The sequence below is a fragment of the Podarcis vaucheri genome (genome assembly GCF_965113315.1).
Source record: "Podarcis vaucheri genome assembly, chromosome: 14".
NCBI classification, from domain to species: domain Eukaryota; kingdom Metazoa; phylum Chordata; class Lepidosauria; order Squamata; family Lacertidae; genus Podarcis; species Podarcis vaucheri.
In genome coordinates this window covers 37085366-37107771 of record NC_138752.1, presented here as the reverse complement: position 1 = coordinate 37107771, position 22406 = coordinate 37085366, and the positions used below count along the sequence as shown (strand labels likewise).

Here is a 22406-nt window from a genome sequence, read left to right as displayed (position 1 = left end):
CGGCTTTCTTTCAAGCAAACTGTTTCAAGATCACCAACACCATTAAGAAATTTTTTTTTTTTTGTTCTGTGTAGCACTGATCTGTGAATAAAGAACAGCAGGCAGACACACACACTTTGGCATAGTTGACGGAAGTATATATTTATATTTTAAAAGACGCCATTCTCCAGGACTGTATTTTGAAGCTGTGTGAGCAAGTCTTTCTAGCGTAACGTATACACTAGCAAGCTCCCAAATTGTTCCAGGCCCACAAAGGGCGGCCGGGGATGGTATGTACCCCTTTCACATCCTATATTATGACTATGTGGTGTTACAACACACTTGGCAAGAGATCTGCAATGAGTCAGAAGCTGGTCACAGCACATTTGCCCTCCTCTCATGATCAATCTTTGCCTCATTACTACAGCATTACAGAAGCTTACCAAATTTAAATCATCATCAAGAAAAGAGCATTTCAAAAAAATCTCCAAAGCAATCGAAACCAGGTCAACAAGTTCTCTTCTTCACCCCAGGCAATATCCCCCCTGCCCTCCCCAAACTGAAGCTACCCAAACTGCTGCATCTGTCACAAAAACTGTGAAGAGAAAGGGTTTATAGGGGCAGAAAATACATGGGAGAACTGGCCAAACCAGCTCCTATTTCAGATCCTGGTAGCAATGCCTGCTTGTGCCCTGAGGATTCCTAACTGAGATCTTTGCCCAAACTCAGTCACCCTCACAGGGGGAAATGCTCAGCTTGCATGGGCCCAAATGGGAGGCAGGGTGGGAATGTTCCATTCTAGACATGTCCTCACCTGCTGTCTGAAACTATTGCTAGATTATTATTTTATGAGTCACCAACCTGAGCCTGCAGCTATCGCCAGGTTAAGAAGCGACTTGTACCAGGAGCAGCAAGGCAGCACCTTCTCTATGCATTCAGCATATTCACACCAAGCATTTAAAGCACTATGGTACCATTTTTAGAGGTCATAAAAGGTAAAGGGACCCCTGACTGTTAGGTCCAGTTGTGGCTGACTCTGGGGTTGCGGCGCTTATCTCACTTTATTGGCCGAGGGAGCTGCTGTACAGCTTCCGAGTCATGGGGCCAGCATCACTAAGCTGCTTCCGGCGAACCAGAGCAGCGCACGGAAACGCCGTTTACCTTCCCGCCGGAGCGATACCTATTTATCTACTTGCACATGATGTGTTTTCGAACTGCTAGGTTGGCAGGAGCTGGGACCGAGCAATGGGAGCTCACCCCGTTGCAGGGATTCGAACCGCCGACCTTCTGATCAGCAAGTCCTAGGCTCTGTGGTTTAACCCACAGCACCACCCGCATCCCTTTTTAGAGGTCATGGCATCCCCCAAAAACATTCTGGGAGCTGTAGTTTGTTAAGAGTGCCGAGAGTTGTTAAGAGACCCGCTATTCCCCTTTAAGAGCTACAATTTATGGAGTTCCCTGTGGACTGATTGTTAACATTGCTCTGGGAATGGCAGCTCTGGGAGGGAGCAGGGGTGTCCTAATTCTTCTCAGCACCCTCAAACTACAGCTCCCAGAATTCTTCAGAGGAAAGTGGACTGTTTAAAGCAGGGTAGATTTGATTTATCAATTTAAATCACGATTTAAATCACTAGTGAGTAAGACTTGATTTAAATCACTAGTCGGTAAGACGTAATTTAAATAATTTTTTAACAGAAAGACTCATTCTTGCTGGTATAATCTTAATATTTACAACCAGATGAAGGTTTCATTTTCGAAATAATAAATTTTCAGAGTAGTTTTTACAGTTATATAAAAAATTACTGATTTGGTTATACTATTAGAAATACAAATACAAGTAATTATGAAATTACTGTTTATACAGTATTTGGACAACTTTTCCGCTGATTTCTTACCCACCCTTTATCTCAAGGTCCGAGGGAGGGGGCGGTGTTCACAGTAACAAGATATACGATCATATAACAAATAAAACTGTTGCAAACATAGTGTAACAACAACAAAAGCAGACCCTTCCTCCATATAAAAGGAAAGGGGGACATTCCATTTATAAAAGCAATACAAATGTTTGAAAGCATTTTTTTTATATAAAAAAACACCATTCCAATACAGATGCAGACCGAGATAAAGATCTCCACTTAAAAGACTTTTTGGAAGAGGAAAGTCTGCAGCAGACACCCAAAAGACAACAGAGAGGGTGCCTGCCTAATATTTAAAAGAAAGGAATTCCAAAGGGTAGGTGCCAGAAGCTAAAGACCTAAACATACTAGTCCACCTTTCTCTTCTTAGGGTCTGGAAGAGGAGAGGCATTTCTGCCATTGGGGGATGGAGAGAGAAATTCTTCCAAGATAATAATTGAGCACACTGAGTTTGAAAGCAGCCCAATTTTTATATAAAAAAGGAACGAAATTCTCCCTCCCACCACCCCAAATATATTTTCCCAGCCCCACCACTTCCTGCCTTTTGCACATCAATTGCTCATTATTTTTTTCAAGGGGGGGGGTAGTGGAGAAACATCTCCCAACATAATTGGGCTGAGCTTTAGTAAACACTGCTTTCAGAATTTAAATTTTCAAGGAAGGGGCCAAAAACAGAGTGTGGGGTAGGGGGGGTGGAGACCCACCACCACCAAATGAGCTAGGAGCACAGCAAAGTCTGCAAGAATCACTGTGCAAAAGCAGCCAATAGGTCTGGTTATGTAAGTCTCAGGGCCTCGCCAGAAAAACCTTTGACTGCTGAGCTTCTTGCCGGCCATAGAGCACCTTTTCCCCTCCCCTCCGAAACTGCTGAACACACACACAACACACCAACAAAGCCAAACAAGCAGAACTGAACATAAAAATCAGAGATAAGAGCGGAGTCAACATATGCGGAATGTGGTTTGACGTTAACAAAACAAAGAAGCCTGGGTTTCAGAGGGGCAAACCTGCAATTTTTCTGCACTGCAACCGTTTCAAAAGTCATCCTCGTCACCTCAATACATGACACCAGCATTTCTCAACACTGTTTAAACATAAATAAGCCATGCACCCCTCGTGAACCTATATATTGTCAGCTGCTGCAGTGTGCTTACAGCAGGGATGAGGTACTGGTGGTTCTGTAGAGGCTCCTGGACTCCAACTCCCATCAGTCCCAACAGCACAACTGACAGTCAATTGTCAGGGGTGATGGGAAGCCTCTGAGTCCAGCAAGGGCTGGAGGGCCACAAGTTCCCCACCCTTGGCATCTGGGGAAAGCCTGGTCTGTGCCACTGGCAAACCTCAGCAACGGCACAGGCAGGCAATGGCCACATTCACAGCATACAATTAAAGCACTAAGATATCACTTTAAACAGTCATGGCTTCCCCCAAAGAATTCTGGGAGCTGTAGTTTGTTTTTAGGAGACTTCCCATTCCCCTCACAGAGCTACAATTTCCAGAGTGGTGTAATTCCTCTTTGAAGGGAACTCTGGAAATTGTAGCTCTGGAAGGGAAATAGAGGTCAGCACCCTTAACAAACTACAGCTCCCAGAATTCTTTGTGGAGACGGTTTGAAGTGGTGGCATAGTGCTTCAAATGCATGGTGCAAACATGACCAGAGAGTAGCAGCATAACAATGTGCACTGATGAGAGAGGCTAGTATATTTTTATTCTTAAAGAATGGGTTGTTTCCCAAGCGCTGTCAATAAGGTGGAGGCAGAGTTTAATTTCCCCTCTCAAGAGAGGTCCCAAAATCCTTTGCAAAGTTTTCTCACCATGCGTGTTCTGCAATGCACCTCATTGGTGATTGGTGTTCCTCCAAAAAAAACACCAACACTGTGGCTGCCCTGTTGAAGCTGGCCATGGAGACAGGTCATCTTTGTTAAAGAATAGAGCACAAAACTGAACTGGCAAGTTTTTAGCTATTTGCTGCCCTTTCAAGCAAAGGTTTTCATTGCCTGGAACCAATAGCTGGGATAATACAATGCTGCTGTTGACTTTACCAGAGGGGGACGGGCAGGACACAATGGGGGAAGGGTAGGAAATCATTTCATGCTTCTATACACATGCTCTGGACCAAAAGTCTGGACAGACTACTGTTCTGGCTGAAACGACAACCGCAAATATGAACAGCCTCAAATCAATTTTTCCTCTTCCTGGAACTATGCAGCGAGCTCTGTTTTCAACAAGATATTTCCTCCACTACCTACTTTGTTCCAAAATGAGACACTCCTCCGAGTTCTCACTTGTACCTTGAGATAAGCGTGTATCACAAGTGAGAAGTCTTTCTTCGGACGGTTAAGTGTCAGGAAGAGATTGATGGGCATTGCAAAGGTCTGATTCTTTTTCCGTTTGCTGCCAAATAAGCAGGAAGCTGTGAGCTCTACTCCTTTTCCCCTCTCCCTCCAAAATAACAGAATCGTCAAAAGTTAAGAAAACTCAGGTTTCTGCAAAATGGGTATACATTTTCAGAGGGCTGCTTTGATTTATCCTGCTATCCCTTGGCAAAGAACGAAAGGATGGGGTGCTGTCTATGTGGAGTAGCTGATTAGGATCGGGGAGACCCAGGCGCGAATCCTCACTCAGCCTTGGGCTTCTCACTCAAGACATAAATTACAGGGTTGTTCTGCAGGTAACAGCAGAAGGTGCAGAACTCTATATACCCACAAGGAGCTCCTTGGAAGCACAAGGGGTAGGGAAAGAAGTGTTGCAGGGTGAAGCAGGGCAATCTTTCTGACTGCCCAGGGACCACATGCCAATGAGCATTGGAGCCAGCAGTGGGAATTGCCTGGGCTCATTCATTCACCCTCACGGGGAAGAGTGACCCCTCTCAAGGCACCAATCTCCCCTTTGTAATAACACTCCTTCCAGCCCAGGGACTGAATACACACCATACATTTAAAGCACGTTGAAAAAACATGCCTCTCCAAACAAAGAATAGTGGGAACTGTAACTTGCCCCCACTGAGCTACAATTCCCAGCACCCTTAGACTACAGTTCCCAGGATTCTTTGGGGGAGAATGTGATTTACATCTACAGCGTATAGGCAGTCCTAGTGACCTTCCCTGTGCACCTTCCTCTTCACTGCAATGGTGCTCCCAACACTGAAAAGCATGGGAGCAGAAAAAATTGGGTAAGACACATGGTGGCTTGGGTGTCTCCCTATGGACCACACAGATATAGATATAGATATAGATATAGATATAGATATAGATATAGATATAGATATAGATATAGATATATACATATACATATATATATATATATATATATATATATATATATATATATATATATATATATATATGCAGGTTTTGGTGTCTTCGGGTGTCTTCCCGTGTAAGAGTCGGGGTGTCTGTGCGACGTTTCGACGAGGTCTCACTCGTCATCTTCAGGCTGGTGCTTTCGGCTTCTTGTTACTGGAACAGAGCAGAATCTGGTGTTTGAGTTCCTATAAATACTGTTGAGGGGTGTGGTGTATAGCCTCCAACGTTCTGGGCAGAGAGGAAGTTCCTAGATTAGTGTGCCTCTTCTTCTTTTGTTCCTTAATTACTTGAGGGATATCTTGAGTGATTTCATGAGTGATATTCTGAATATCACTGGGTGGGTCATTAAGTGTAGATTAGTTGCTAAAGCTTTTGTGTCTTGACCTCTTGAGCTTGTGAAGAGTTTTTCTGAGAAGATGGCTGTGCTGCATTTAGTTGTGCTCTGGCTTGGCTTCGTGTATAGGGGCGAGCTGTGGTTTTGTGCCTTGTGCCAGCCAGATCTGTGTAGGGATTGCAGGGGGGTGCAGCATCCGGAGGTGCCACTATAGTTTGGCTACTGGATGGAGTCTGTAATATGTCTGTGGAGAGGGTCTGGGTTTGGGTCTGGTGTGGTTGATTGGTGACGGCGTTCTGTGTGCCTCTGGTTCTGGTGTCGGTTTTTGTGGGGAGGGCTAATTTCCAGATGTCTGGCAGGCGGGACGTGTCGTCACGCTTGTTCATGTTGTGAGGGTGTTTCTCTATCTCGATGGCTTCCATGATTATTCTCTTGTGGTGATGTTCCATGTTAAAGAGCAATTTGGAATCTGCAAAATTAATTTTGTGTCCTGTTTCTTTCATGTGTTGGAAAAGAGAGGAAGTTTTTTCTTCTTTTTTGACGGCATTCTTGTGTTCTGCGATACGTGCATTTATTCGTCTGTTTGTTTGTCCAATGTACGTGGCTGGGCACACTAATCTAGGAACTTCCTCTCTGCCCAGAACGTTGGAGGCTATACACCACACCCCTCAACAGTATTTATAGGAACTCAAACACCAGATTCTGCTCTGTTCCAGTAAAAAGAAGCCGAAAGCACCAGCCTGAAGATGACGAGTGAGACCTCGTCGAAACGTCGCACAGACACCCCGACTCTTACACGGGAAGACACCCGAAGACACCAAAACCTGCATTCCTGTACCCGTGAAAATCTACGAAAGCAAATATATATATATATATATATATATATGCAGGTTTTGGTGTCTTCGGGTGTCTTCCCGTGTAAGAGTCGGGGTGTCTGTGCGACGTTTCGACGAGGTCTCACTCGTCATCTTCAGGCTGGTGCTTTCGGCTTCTTGTTACTGGAACTGGCTCTGTTCCAGTAACAAGAAGCCGAAAGCACCAGCCTGAAGATGACGAGTGAGACCTCGTCGAAACGTCGCACAGACACCCCGACTCTTACACGGGAAGACACCCGAAGACACCAAAACCTGCATTCCTGTACCCGTGAAAATCTACGAAAGCATATATATATATATATATATATATATATATATATATACCGTATTTTTTGCTTTATAAGACTCACTTTTTCCCTCCTAAAAAGTAAGGGGAAATGTGTGTGCGTCTTATGGAGCAAATGCAGGCTGTGCAGCTATCCCAGAAGCCAGAACAGCAAGAGGGATTGCTGCTTTCACTGCACAGCGATTCCTCTTGCTGTTCTGTCTTCTGAGATTCAGAATATTTTTTTTCTTTTTTTTTCCTCCTCCAAAAACTAGGTGCATCTTATGGTCTGGTGCGTCTTATAGAGCGAAAAATACGTTTTGTGTGTGTGTATGAGTTATAATGCAATTTATAATTTACAAATAGCAACCACAGAAAATAATCAGGAGCTGGTGCAGACTATGGGAGACTTGCCCTCTTCAAGACATCCCTTCCCCATAAAGTGTTTCCAGGTTTTAAAAAAACTTGTGTCCCCGCAGTGGAACATACATACAAATCAGGTGCTCTTTTTCTCATGTGGTGCCTTCAAACCTCCTTCCAAAGCCACAAGCACTGCAAGGCTTTTCATTGTCATTTAAAACGATTAAACCCGAAGGATGAATGTCATGTGTTCGTTCCAGAGCGCAAGCCATGACCTGTGCCTTTAACTGCATGGGCAGCAGCATGCTGGAAATCTGCTAGAAGAATGACTTACTGCACTCCAGAGAAGAGAGGCATAAAGGTAACTAACACACAGTTCCCACCACAGTGGGAGTGAGATAATTGGCCTTCCAAATGGCTGGACCACCCCATGGCAGCCTGAGATCAGAGGGTACAAAGTTCTGCAACAGCAGCTTCCATGGCCAGGCCTCACGCTGGCTCTCAGCCCGATAAATCCTTTCAGCCAAACTAGACTCTGGGAGGACCCTGCTCTTCTCTCTTGCACCACTGAAGAAAAACCGCAATATTCAGAAGAGAAGGGAGGGAGGGTAATCTACATCCTTGTTAGGCCTGCCAGCGTCTTTTCCCCTACATTATTATCACTACGGCAGAGTTCTTGGCAGAAGCTACCTGGAGCAAAGAGAGCTCAGAGCGTTGCTCGGAAGATCAAACAGCTCATTTAGTGCAAGACAGGGAACTCCCGGGCCTTCCTTATTCGCCAGCCACTGAAGGAGGAGCCCATTACATTCCAAAATCTCTCCAGACATGTTATGAGCAGAAGGAGCTGCCTTCTACTAAGTCAGACCATTGGTCCATCTAGCTCAAGATTGGCTTCACTGACCGGAAATGGCTCTCCGGGTGTGTGAGGACAATAATTTTTCCAATTCCTACCTGCAGATGACGGGGATTGGATCTGGGTGGAAAGCAGATGCTCTACAGCTGAGCTATGGCCCTTCTACAAGAGCAGAAAGCCTTTTTCAGCTCAAGGGCCACATTCCCTTCTGGGAACCTTTCAGAGGCCACATGCCAAAGATGGTGGGGCCTGAAGAAAAAGTGGGCTGAGCAACAAATATGAATACAATAGGCTACTTTCTACGCATGCTCCTTCTCTCCTCTAGCCAGGCAAGCAAGAGGCATTATGAGAGTTTAAGGACACATGGCAGTCAGGCAGGAACATTCAAGGAGGGTTCAAAGTAGCACCGGTGAGGGGAGTGGCTTGGAGACGATTTCCAAGGGCCAGATAGGGAGATTGGAGGGGCCTACATACTCTAGACCAGGGCTGTCCAACAGGTCGATCACGATCTACCGGTCGATCAACAACTATGGCTGATCCTCCCCCAAAAAAAGCTCAACAACTCTGGTCAATCCAATGGGTAGATCACTGCCAGTTTATTTATAGTGGGAGTAGATCGCAGTCTCTTGGAAGTTGGACACCCCTGCTCTAGACAAACAAAATCACAGGTAATGAAGAGTGTGGCCTGGGGAGAACAGGGGTGAGCAGGGAGCCTCCCGAGGGCCAAATAGAGAGACCTGGAGAGGCCAAAGTTCCCCACCCCTACTCAGATGGGCAGCAGTGAGAACATTCAGCAAAAACTGAATGGAGTAAGAAAACAGTCCATTGAAGACTGAACATGATCACCAGCCACAGAACACAGACCAATATTTGGCGGGGGGGGGGTATGAAATTAAATGGAGTTTTCCTGAAAGAAGGCTCACTAGCTGGCAACATGAGCAGAAGGATTCCGTGTTTCCACAGTACTTCCAACTGTATTCCATAATTTAGGTTATCTATAAAATGAAAATCTAGCATACTCTTCCATGGATACATCTGTTCAGTTCAATACAGTTTTTCAATGTGCAGCCCTAAGTACTGCACATCCAGGCAACCACCATTGTGAGATAAAAGGCAAACTGGAATTATTAATTTTATTATTTTTTATTATTATTATTATTATTATTATTATTATTATTATTATTATTATTCCATCCATCTGACTGCGTTACCCCAGATACTCTAGGTATTAAATTACAAATTAAAACACAGTAAGATATCCTGACAAAAAGCTGCAGGGTCAAATAATTTTAAAAGGCATTCCTGGGATATTTTAATACCAGATATGCACCCCACCCTACCCCCGCAACCTGCTGGACCTTGTATTTGTATATTTTACTTTGCTGCCTTCTTTTATAGTATTAGTCTTCGATTTTGTGAACTGCCTTGTCATCATCTCCGTGAGAGGTGGAATAGAAAGGGTTTTAAATACATGCAAGATGGTTGAATTAAACTCAGGGTGAAGGAACGGGTCAGAGATAATAGCTTTGCAAGTGACCAGGGCAAAGCAGCAACTGATTGGAAGCCGCTGGTTTGGTACATGAATATTTGAACAATCTCTTTTTCAAGGCAGAACAGAAAACCCCCATGGAAAACGATATACAGTGGGGAAGAAGAGGATGAAATTTAAGGAGAGAGATTGAAGAGGAGCATATATATATATATATATATATATATATATATATATATATATATTGATGCTCCTCTTCAATCTCTCTCCTTAAATATATATATATAACACCAGGTAGGATTTAAAGTTAGGATTAAAACCTGAGACTGCAGGGAACTGTTCTTTCCTGTCCATTTGCAAGCTGATGAATTTCTGCCTGTCACAGAGGATCATAATAATGGTGAGAAAAGCTGATCTGCAAGGGTTGGTGGAGGGAGAAAAAGCCTTGGCTTGATGAGCCAAAAGTGTTCCCTACCTCTAACCCAGTTGAACAGTATGAACTGCTCTAAGGCAGCTGCTTATACTTCTTATCCAGCTGGAGAAAGTGGAGGGCAGGGGAACAGAAATGTGCTTCGATCCTTCCAACCATGCTCAGATATCTGAAGTGAAGGCAGGCAATGGTTCAGGCTGGTTGGTGGTTCTGGCTCCAAAAGAACAAAGTTTGGAACAAGCTTGGGGCTAAATGCTCTGCCCCCACACACTGTTTTTGACATGAAAATCCATGATTCACAGAGGTGCCTGAACCAGTAAACTCTAGCTTGGTTTAAGCCCGGTTCAGTTGGAACAGGGAACTCTGGCTTAATAGAAACCAGGATCTTCGGGACAGAGCCAGCATTCAATGAGAGGAGGTGATGGGAGAGAGATCTTTGCCAGGAACATTGGAAGTGGCCTTATACAGAGTCAGACCACTGGTCTGTTTAGTCTAGTATTGTCTACACTAACTGGCAGAAACTCTCCAGGTTTTTAGCCCTACCTGGAGATGCCAAGGATTGAACCTGCAGCCTTCTGTATGCAGACCATATGCTCTGCCACTAAGCTATGTCCCATCCCAAACCAGGCCAACAACAGAAGCAACCTTCTAAAGATGATGGAAGAGACCTTTCCACTGACTGGAGTGTTTTGACAATACTACTGGTCAACCCAATAGTTCATGCCCAATATCATTTTGGAGGTTCAACTAGGGGACTAACATTTCCAAAGCAAAACAAAAGAAGTAACCGCTTCAGTGGTTAACACTACCTAGACAATGCCTTTCTTGTCAGGATTCCTCCAAGTCTGCCGATGGCTCCCTCCAGTGTGTAGGTGCTGCTGTTTTGGCTACAGAAAGCAACGGCAATCACAGCCTAAGCATCAGAATTACACAATTGTTGCAATGACGTCCAAGATCACGTCGGCACACCTCTTTGAAGAGCCTCAAATGCACACTATGGGAGCCCCAAGGGTGATTAATTGCAATTAAGGTGACTTCGAAGGTTTTTTAAAAAAATGCAAACCTGTGAGATAAGCATGACGACCTGTAATGAGAATTAAATCCACGTGAAGGAATGCCATCTCAGCCAACTGTTTAGGCTGAATAGCTCCCATATGGTGTGTGTAATAGAGCTATATATACACCCACACAAGCCTTGATGTAGAACGCCTTTGACATCTTGCCTTCGAGACACTGCTGGATTACTCTCATTTTTATTATGCCACATTACTCCACTCAGACATTCTCTCTTAGAACTCCCATTTAAAACATCTTCTAAGCAAATGGATAGGTAAGGTGTCTCATTTGGATTTTTTTGATTTTTTTTTAAGAGACCAATTACAGCACCTTCACTGAGAATAAAGTAGGCTACCTGCAACTGCACATCTCAGAGTTACACCCAGGCGCACACCCTACAGAATAATGATTTGTAGCACAGTTTTAGGCTAGCATTATGCAAACACGTGCAAGAACTCCTCCTGCTCTTTGGAATCACTGTTTACCCTTCACTATTCACCCACCCCACCCACTTTTTGATTGCATCACATAGACAATCACAGCAGGTTTCACCTGCAGCAAAGTGATATTCTGAAAGCTAAAGTCATGCCAGTATCAATGTAAACAGATAGCAAATTTCCCAAACATAGCAACATTTGTTTTAATGGGAATCTAGGGGGGAGATGGGGAGCGGGGACCAGGTATGCAATTCATGTTTCCCAGGTGTCTCCAGTGTGCACAATTTGGCATTGCAAAGCTGATGCTCTGCTTAACATTTTTGCTCCCATCTGCGGTAGAGGCTAGTCCGCTAGGGCGATTGGGGCATTGCCCCCCACTAATTTCAGGCAGCCCCACCTGCCCCCCTTCTTACATACAGCCAGTCAGGGGGTTGCTCCTGCCTGTCACTGGCTCTAGCGCCACCTGCTGTTGGTCTCCCTGCCTCCTGCCCTACCAGCCCCAGGGGGCACCAGTCGCTACTGCCCACCTGTAATTTACGCAGGCACAGTTTGTCCCTGAAGAACAAACAAAGAAGTCAGGCATACTGTCAGAAATGTTATCACGGCATGAACTTTTACTCCCACCTTTCCTACAAGGAGGTCAAGGTGGCATAGGCAGTTCTGACCTCACCCTACAAAAATGTATTTTAGCTTCAAAATAACCCTGTGAGGTAGGGCAGGCAAAGAGGCTAGCCTGAGGACACTCAAGCGAGATTCTTCAGTAAGGAGGCATCTGAAACTTGACCCTCAAACCACTGCACAACACTGCCCCGCTATGGCTATGAGGCAGAATCCTTGGTTGGTGGAGCAGCAGAAACTGAACTAGAAGCAGCCACAAATTCATGTAGACGCAAGAAGCTTATTTCTTTTTCTTTTCCCCATTTCCCCACCCCCTCATTTTTTTTTAAAAAAGCACATAGGTTTGAGAAATTGCTTGCACATTTATTCCTTACATTTCCGCAAGGGTGAGAGACCTCCAGAAGACAGCTGAAAATTCAAAGGAAAGGATTTGGTACACACAAGCCAGTCCTATTTCTGACGCAGGCATTTTAAAATGAAAGGTAGAGAGAGGCCCTAGACCAGGAGTGGGGGAAATCTCCAGATATTGCTGGACTACAACTCCCATCATCAGCTCCAGCCAGCACGGCCAAAGATCAGCAGCGATGGGAGTTGGAGTCCAACCACATCTGGACTACATCCCCCAATGTTGCTTTTCCAGCAGCTGGGCTCCCTTCCAGTTTGCTAGAGAAGGCCAAGATGGTATCTTCCATGTTTTGGACTTCAATAGGCTCTTGCAAGCACTGACAAGGGTCAGGGATGATGGCAGTTTTAGTCCGTCAGTTGGAGGGTACCATGTAGGCTAGCCCTGTGTTAAGAGTATGGGAGGAAAACTAGGGAGAGGGGTTTGCAAGGGACAGCTGGGTAGGTGGGGAAAACAGGAAACACGCCTTCCAACCTGCAAAGTCTCCTTACAAGTGTCCCCCTCTTAATGGCGGGATTTGTTCTACCTCCACAGTTACGAGGCATTTTGCCTCTGGGTACCAGTTGCCAGGAATCTCAGGTGGGCAGAGTGCTCTTGCACTCATGTCCACTTGAAGGCTTCATGAAGGCATCTTGCTGGCCGCTATGAGAAGAAGATGCTGGACGAGATGGGCCATTGGCTTGATCCAGCAGGTTTGTCTTATGTTCATACTGTTGAGGTAAAAACAGGGTGAGACGCCCAATGTTGCTTTTATCGCATCAGGCTTGGGTTAGAAACCAGGTGCACTGCAGGTGTGCACAGGCCTGGTTCTCGCGACATACTAAGCCAACCTTTGGCGACAGCTCAGCATGGTGCAACAGGCAGAATAGACTGGGGACAAGCCCAAAGGCTGCAAGCCATGATTTAGGGTGTCATGCAAGCCAGGCCACAGGAGGAGAGATTGCAGAGCAAATACCGTATTTTTCGCACCATAAGATGCACTTTTTTCTTCCTAAAAAGTAAGGGGAAATGTCTGTGGCCACAGCATGAACCACAGAAATCATTCTTCCACTGTTTCGTTCAGAATATTTTTTTTCTTGTTTTCCTCCTCCTCTAAAAACTAGGCGCGTCTTATGGTCAGGTGCATCTTATGGGTATATATACCAGGTGCTCATGTGAAAGAGCCAGGCCACACGCTTCAATGGCATGTAGCAGGGCACAGTAATCAAGCAGGTTCAGTAGCCAACAGGACTTGGAAAGAAACTCAAGGCACTTCCAGGAAGTCACTGTTTTCCAAGCAGCAACAAGGCACTTCCAGACCATCACTGTTTTCGGGTGGCTCTCAATAGCATACTAACAAATTCAAGTAGCCAATTTATAGTTGATCTTTGTGGAAGTAGGTAGAGGTAAAAGGTACCCCTGCCCGTACGAGCCAGTCGTGTCCGACTCTAGGGTTGCATGCTCATCTTGCTCTAGAGGCCGTGAGCCGGCGCCGTCCGAAGACACTTCCGGGTCACAGCACCAGCGCAGCACACGGAAACGCCGTTTACCTTCCCGCTATAAAGCAGTCCCTATTTATCTACTTGCACTTTGACGTGCTTTCAAACTGCTAGGTGGCCAGGAGCTGGGACCGAACGACGGGAGCTCACCCCGCCGCGGGGATTCGAACCGCCGACCATACGATCGGCAAGTCCTAGGCACTGAGGTTTTACCCACAGCGCCACCCGCGTCCCTTGTGGAAGTAGGTCTTGTGCAACAAACCTGCTTCCACAAAGGACTGGACTTTTTTGCAATAAGCAAAGCAAAAGCAACAAAAATGCACTGAGAAGTGTCAGATAACACTCGCTTTCATGCAACGCTATCTAACCTCCCGGAAAACAGATCAGAATGAATGCTCACTGAATAGCCAATGTTGGCTAATCTCCCTGCAAACCAGTAAGGAGGAAGGTTCAAAAACCTGGTCTTCTGCAGGTGTCCTCAGAAGCATTCAAATATGCTGGGCAGTTGGGAGCAACAAAAAGACATTTGGTACAACACCATCCTATCTCTTACGAACAATCATCCCAAAACCGCAATGGAAGTGCAAATCAATGTCACTGCAAGATCGTAAGAAGGTAATCCCTCCCCTTAACACATACAGGATGGGGGAAGAGTGGAGAACTCTTTAACACAGCAACAAAACATGACCAGGCATTACCAGCAAAGTTGCTTATTGCAGCCAGCGAGTCGTCCAGATTTATCATCACTACCAGGCAGCACCAGGCTCAAACATCCACAAAAGCCACGGAGAATTCATATTTGCCACAACTGCACTTTGAAAGGGCAAAATTAAAGTCCCAGTTTGAAAAGAAGTGTGTGCGCTTTCAAGCAGTCTTCAATAAGTCCCTTAAGAATAGGTGGCACTAGACAACCAACATTTCACCCCAGGTTAAACCTAGTGGGTAAAAACAGCAGACCCTCCCAGCCAATTAAAGAAAATTAAGTTGGCACACCTGTGGCCGATCTGAATTTGCCCCTCACATCACCTCTAGTCTTTTTACTCTTTCATCAGATCTCTACAGCCAGTCGGAAGACTGACAGCACAAACCAAACCACAGCTACTCAGAAGTAACTCCTACTTAATTCAATGGGGTTTACTCCCACATAAACAGGGTTAGGACTGCAGCCTTATGTAAAGAAGGCTACAAAGGCAATTTTTTCCCAACCCCTTCCTTTTATGGTTCTCTCTATTGTTCAAGATGAGAGCGTCTATGGAAGCAGATACACACCAAGCACAAAAGTAGATATCAAATTTGATCAGATTCCATAATACCACTTAAAAGTAGGTGGGATCACAGTTACACACATAGGTGATGGTCACAGCAGATGAAGAAATTAAAAGCTTCCAGAGCCTTTGGCCCCATTTCTATATATATAAAAAATAAAAATCAAGCCACAGTTGGGGTTTTTTTCACGGCCTGTGTCATTTTTTCCTACAGGTCAAAACAGCCATGTGTGAATGCTTTCCTTATCCAAACACACAGTGGAAAATGCCTTGTATATATGGTAGAGAAGACATAGTCAAACTCGGCCCTCCAGATGTTTTGGGACTACAACTCCCATGATCCCTAGCTAACAGGACCAGTGGTCAAGGATGATGGGAGTTGTAGTCCCAAAACATCTAGAGGGCAGAGTTTGACTATGCCTGCGGTAAAGAGTTGGCTAGGCCTCACCTTCTCAGTGGCCTAAAACAGACAAGCTCAGAAGAAAGCCTTGTTACTGGTATAAACTGGGCCTAAGGCTGCACTCTTCTTACCCGTACTAAGTCAGCGCTGGTCCTGCTATTAGACATCATGAGACAGCCTCCCCAGGCAACCAATTTAGGACATCATGAAAGACTAAGTCATTAGTTATTTGTTTTCGTTATCATAAGTCAATTATCATTGTATATTTACTCCCAGGGAGAGGCACTTGTGAGACTTTCTGTCTCAGGTGTCAATGTAACTTGGCTACACTTGAGTACTAAGTTCCACTTGACATAAGGTGGTGGTGCAGTAGAATATCTTACCAGACTTGACTTGAATGTAAGCCTCACTGGCCTCTCAGGGGCTTACTTCTGAGTAAACATGAATAGGCCTGGGCTGTGAAATGAGAGTGCCATTAAGAGCATAAGCCTTGGCTGGAACTGCTCAATACAACTGCTCTTCCTCAATTCAACACTGGAAGCATCCACAAAAACCTCCCTCATAGAACCAAAGTTATGTGTTGGCTTGGCTACAGAATAGAGTAAGATTTATATCAGATGCACATATTTAAAAGCACAGGGTAGTTCACTATACACAAGAGAAGCCATCAACCCTCAACAAAATTAGCCTTAAAAAAAAGAAAAAGAAAACCCTATTACCTGCTCTGCTCCATAAACCGTAGCAAACTGGACAAACTCCTCTATCCGGACAAATCCATCACCATCACGGTCCAGGGCATCGAAGACAGCTCGGAGCCGGGGAGCATCATCTGGGGAACTTGGAGATTCATCCTCTATGTGTTCAGTGTGCCCAAATTCAAGGTGTGGGCTGAGATTATTGGGAGAATGGAAAGCAGGAAAGAGGTCCACTCCCATGCCAATTTGGGGAGCAAGAGCCAAATCCAAAGGCCGCAGCAAAGGGCTCTGCGGACACTTTTGAGAGTCACAGCTATCCATATCTTTAGTCCAAGGGGGGCTTGGAAGGCCTCTGTCTAAGGGGCCTTCTTCCTCCTCTTCCTCTTGAGAAGGCTCACCAGCCAAGATCAAGGGTTCCCCACCTTCCACAGGCTCCTGGGGTTGTGGAAAGGGTTCTCCTTCACTCCACTCCTCTACAACCGGTTGTAAATCCTGAGGAACTGGAGACTCTGCCTGGATGAAGGAGCAAGAGACCAACTGCTCCTCTTCCCTCAACGCTGTGCTTTCCTCCAAGGCCAACCCATCCCGGACAGGGGCAAGCCTCAAATCCAAACCCTCCCCAGGGCTATCCGGATTACTGTTATCGCCCACACCTGAACCGGTTTCCCCGTCGCTGATTGGCCCCTGGGCCTCCCGGTCCACCTCCTCCGGCTCCTTCTCCACGCGGTACAAAAATTCAAGGGGGCCGTCGGGGAACAAGGCTTGGCGGCGCTCCATCTCACCCAGCTTCATCCCGTTCAGGACCCGCTCCAGGGCCAAAGGCTTTTTTATGTCCCCTGTTCCGGGCAAGATCAAGGCGGTGTTTCCCGCGGTTGTTTCCCGGGAAAGCAGCACGAGTTCGGGGCTGGGCAAAGCCGGTCCTCTCTTTTGCTCCAGGAGGAGGTATTTCCCATTCTGGAGGGGCCCCAGCGTCAGAAGCGGCTCTCGATCCGGTTTGGTCCCTGGATCGGAAAGAGTCATTAGCAAATCCGGATCCATTTTCATCAGAGAGAAACTGAAGGGGGGGAGGGGAGAGGAGAGCGGGTTGCTTTTTCTTGTTTCCTTTTAAATAGAAAAAAGGGACTGCGAGGAGGAGGAGGGGCGGGGAGAGAAATGCAATATAAAGGCCGCTCCGCTTCTCCTTAGCAACCGCCGCCCCGCTACTGAAAAAAAACCCGATCTCCGGTTATGGTGCCGTTTTGGACTCCTCGGAGGAATCGCCGCCGCCGCCTCTCCTGCAAACCCGAGCCGCGCTCCTATGCCATCGCCTCGCGTCCATCACCTCCACACCCTTCGCATCTCCCCTTCCAGAAGGAAAAAGCAGCCCGCAAGCACACGCACACACCACCTCTGCTCCGGAGGAAAAGAGAAGAGTTGATCTATTAGATCACGTGAAAAAAAATATCGATTTCAAGGAAGAGTAAGATGAGGTGGTTGAAATCCAGGCAAGGGCAGCGCGCGCACTCGCAGACCCCCCCCCCCAAAAAAAAAAGATTCAATGGAAGGAGCAAAGCGAGGGGGAGGGAAATCAGCAGCGCCCCCACAAGAAGGAGGGGAGGGAAAAAAACATAAGCCAGGCAGCGTTTTGCAAAAGGAGGCCCCGGTTCAAGCCGGCATCCAGAAGGACGCAGAGAAAGCGCGACTCACTCCGGGGGTACAGGAGGAGAAATCAGGTGTCCCCCTCTTTTTTTTCCTCCCTCCTCTCTCTGTCGCCTCCTCCTCACTCGCCTACCCGATGGGTCTGTATCCTGGCAGCGCTGCTCTCCCCTTGCGGCAAGAGGTGCATGGCAGGCGGCGACCGTCTCGCTCCTCCTCTCTGCAAGCAAAGCCGGCTGGTGGCGAAGGAGGGAGGGCGGGCGGCTTGGCTTTTCGTCTGCCCCGGCGCCTCTGAACCAGGCTCCTCCCGGCCGGGGGGGACGGGAGGAGGAGGAGGAGGCCGGCTTTGTGTGCGTCTCTCTCCGGATCAGGCTCCACCCGTTGCTTGCCTGGCCGGAGAAGGAGATGGCAAGGAGACAAGGTGTTTTTTTAAGAAATAAAAACGGGCCCAATGTGGGGGTTACTCAAGAGAGTGGGGAGCACTTGCCTTCAAGCTGTGCCTGCGGGAGATCCCACTGAATGAATCTATTGTGTTTATTGACTGCATTTACAATATCCTCCCAAACAGCCTGCGGCGTTCGCATTCGCCACTTAAAACAGCTTTTAACCTTCTGCTTGGCTTGTTAACTCCGTTCCCGTAATTCTGTTCTGTAATTCTAGCACAAGTGTAGAAAACCTCTAAAGCGAAACGGGCCAAAGATAGCACGGTATACAGGAGCCCACCTTCCTAACTTTCTGCCAACTGCTTAAGTCCCCCCTTTTTTCCAGGCAGAAGGTTGTCAGGACTCCTAGGGGAATCTTAGCCACGTCAGCTCATAAGTAAGCCTCATTGAAGTCCGTTAGAGTTACTCCCAGCAGTTAGGTGTAAAAAGGAGGGCTGCTCTGCTAGCCCCAGGCGATGGTGCACCTCACTACCAACAAGTGGGCCAGAGCGTGTTGGCACGTGATTATGAGGGGGCATAAAGTTGGCACCAGCACTTGGCAGTCTGGGGCAACTGCCTTGGCCCCAGTCATGAGCATAGCCAAGGGGGGCAGCTGCCCCCCTAATCAATATAAATCCATATCAAACTTAAGTTCTGCCCCCCCACTAACAAAAATCCTGGCTATGCCCATGGTCCCAGCGCCCTATCTATCTAAAATGGCTCCATCTGGGGGTTACTCAGGTGTGTGGACAGCACTGCTCTCCAGCTGTGGGGGCTTAGGGTGTTAACCCACCTCATTTCTAAAATCTATCCCCAAAACAAATCGACTCCTGGACTTTGAGCTGCACCAAGCCAGTTGATCTAGCTGCCATTTTAATTTCCCACACTGCTCTCACCATAGAGGTGTTCAAGGGCACTGTGGGAAATTTAAAATGGTGGCAACTAGCCTTGCTTGAAGCACACATGCTGATTGCTACTCCCACCATTGCAGTTAGGTTAGCTCATGGCAGAAGACTAAAAAAGAAAGGGGCTCACTAGACAAGTTCTTTCCCAGAGACTGCCCCCCCCCCAAAATCAGCCAGATAAGTCCTTTGTCTTCACAATCCGTGTTGCCTCATTCAGACTGACACCTGTCACCTTGGCCAGCTGCAGAAGTCAGAGGTGACACCAATATGGACTACAGAAATGAATGAATAAATGTTTATTATGGCCAAACAGCCAGCATACATGGATTACAGAAATAGCATAACCAGAATGTTTGGGGCACTAGTTTCCAAACTCTTCTCCCCACCACTGGGGGAAATGGCTGAGAGTCTTGGCGGATCACTTAACGATTTTTCTACCTGTTGTAGCCATTGTAGCGCACTGTGTCAGATGCTGTATGGTTTTTCATTGTAAGGTTGCATTTTATTGTATTACAATTTGAGTTCCATAAAATACAATAGAAATCACAATAGAAAATGAAATACGTACAACAACAACAACAACAATAATAATAATTTATTTATACCCCGCCCATCTGGCTGGGTTTCTCCAGCCACTCTTGGCAGCTTCCAACAGAATATTAAAATACAATAATCTATTAAACATTAAAAGCTTCCCTAAACAGGGCTGCCTTCAGATGTCTTCTAAAAGTCTGGTAGTTGTTTTTCCCTTTGACATCTTTGACAGAAATAAAAAGTAGTAATAAAATCCAGTTACAAATATATTTGATGTGCTGTGCCTGCCATTAACAACCACTGCTCCTGCTGTTCTTCAGACACACCACAGATACCATATCAGGTGGAAGCTGTATTCAACACATATAGACCAGAAAATATTTTTGTGGAGCATCAATTTGTATTAGATTTATTGCACTTGTATCCCACCCTTTTCTCCAAGGAGCTCTAGGTCTAGGTGGTGTACATGGTTTCCCCCCTTCTCATTTTATCCTCATAACAACCCTAAGCTTCCTAGCTGAGTGAGCACGTGAACCCTGTTCTCCCACATCCTAGTCCAAAACTCTAACCGCCTAAGCCACACTGGCTCCAATCACTTTTCTCTGATGTATCATAGCCAGATAGTTATACAAACTTGAATAGCCCCAGAGAACCCCCAAATGAAAACCCAAACCCCCTGCAATATATTTTATTTGTGGCCTGCACCTTCTGTACTTATTTTTAATTGCTTTAGTATATAATTTTATTTTCATTCATACATTCAGCCTTGGGGGAAGATAAGCATTTTAGATCTGAATCTGTGTATATGAATCTGCAGTTGTTGTTTTTACTTAATAGATGGTTGTTTGAATCTGTTTTGTTGTATCTGCCAGTTTTAATTAGTGTGTTTTGTTACTCAGAAGAAATGCTTTGTGTTTCCCATTATCTGCAACCTTTTATTTGCTTTGATTATGCAATATTATTTAATGTAGTTATCTTTTATTGCACAAAGTACGCCCCCAATGGCCCATGTGTGGGGTCTCCTCCAGGTTTGAGGGGTCTCTGCGCAAAGCATTGTGTCATGAGCCCTCCCCCCATGTCCATTGGTAGGTCCTGGTGGGTTTACCTAATGGTGGAAGAAACAGCACTCAAGGCAGCAGCAGACAGCTGACTCTAGCCATCCTTTTAATTTCACACAATGCCTGTGACATAGTGTTGCTCTAGGGCATTATGGGAAATTTAACTTAGTTAGGTAGCTTTCAGACAACCTGTTCACTGAATGTTCATTTGGACTTGTTTGTGGGGAAGTTAGATGACATTGCTTCTTCAAGCAAGTGTTTATCCCACATTTTCCAGTGCCGTTCCTCAGCACTTAACTTTATCACAAAAAGTCCAACCTTTGGGAAACCTTTGTGGCAGAAAACCTCTCAGTCAACTAAATGTGCAAGCTGAACTTGCTGGCACGTGATTGAATCCCACTCGAAAATAGTGACTCTTCGGAGCACCTGGCGATAATTTTTTTAAAGGGTGGTTCAAAAGCAGGTGTCAGCAGTGGACTTCAGCAACCAGCTGGGGATCTGGCGACTTCCCAAGGATGCCAAGCACTGGTGCTTCTCTAGTCTTCTCTGCATTGCCACTCTTTAATATGCAGCACGGTTCAGGAAGTGACCTCTAATACCACAGCCAGGCTGGCTTAACATATATTGAAAAAAGTGGTGTCAATACACATTGCTCTTCCCCTGCCCAGAGCTGGGATAGGGAACCTTCGACTCACAGGCCAGATTTGGCCCACCAGTCCTCCCCACTTGGCCTGCAAGACCTTTCCCCCCCAAAAAACCCCACCCATTTGCCCCACATCTGATGTCATAAGTGTTGTCAGGCATTGAGCAGGCAAAATTGTGCAGCTGATTCCTACAGATAGCAAGCTTGATCCTCCTTGGTCACTCTCCCCACCCCCATGGGCCAACTTTTGACAGCAGGCACTTGTCAATCACCTGGTGCAATTATTGTCAAAGTTGTCCCACAGGGTAGGGTGATATAAAGACATGGCCCACTGGGTTCCCCACCGCTAATGTAGAGTCTAAAATGACTCCTAACTGCACTACAGTCTGAAGCACACGGCTTAAATGATCCTTAAATGAGAGTCCTTCCCATTTCTCCAAAGAGCTCAGAACGATTTATATGGGGAATGTTCCCATTTTATCTTTACAACAGCCCAGGAGGTAGGTTAGATCAGGGATGGCCAATTTGGTGCCCTTGAGATGTATTGAGCTCCATCTCCTGTTATCCCTGACCATTGGCTATGCTGGCTTGGACTAATGGGAATTGTAGTGCAAGGGGTACCATTGAGAGTTACCAATGAGTTGGACTGAGGCTGGTGGTTGGCCCACATGCTTTACAAAAATAGCAGCCTTTTCCTGAAATATATCAGATGGTTAGTGTAACTAAGGCTGCTTCCAGACAGGTGTTTATCATCAAATGGGACCTGCTCACACCCATGCGGGCTTTTTTTGCAGAGTCCATAAAACATCAGCATCAATACCAGCCCCTATTTCTGCCCCATTTTTCAGGAAAATCTGATTTAAAAACAATGCCAACAGCCCATTTGCAATATTAAGCCCCAACTGCCACTACCACCTAGGTAGCTCTTTGTGGTTAACCAGTGTTGAGGGGCAGCACTCTGTGCATGCTTAGCTATGCTCTTCTGTCTTTATTTCACAACCTGGGGAAACTGGTTCCATCAGGTCCTGAAGTAGACCTGAGAATATTTTGT

The 22406-nt window shown here is 46.1% G+C and overlaps 1 protein-coding gene across 8 annotated transcripts in view; it reads right to left on the bottom strand.

Moving 5' to 3' along the window:
- The window catches only part of RAB11FIP3 (RAB11 family interacting protein 3), an 87185-nt gene extending 69151 nt beyond the window's left edge, over positions 1-18034 (bottom strand). For 6 of the 8 annotated variants that reach the window (XM_082199074.1, XM_082199076.1, XM_082199077.1 and 3 more), the window contains exon 1: positions 16183-18030. In XM_082199074.1, the coding sequence (XP_082055200.1) occupies positions 16183-17202 (1020 nt within the window). In that variant the 5' untranslated portion in view covers positions 17203-18030. Of the gene's footprint in view, positions 1-16182 lie in introns of all 8 variants that reach the window. The other 2 variants (XM_082199080.1, XM_082199073.1) reach the window with 2 other exon arrangements.
- Between the last annotated feature and the right edge of the window lie 4372 nt (positions 18035-22406).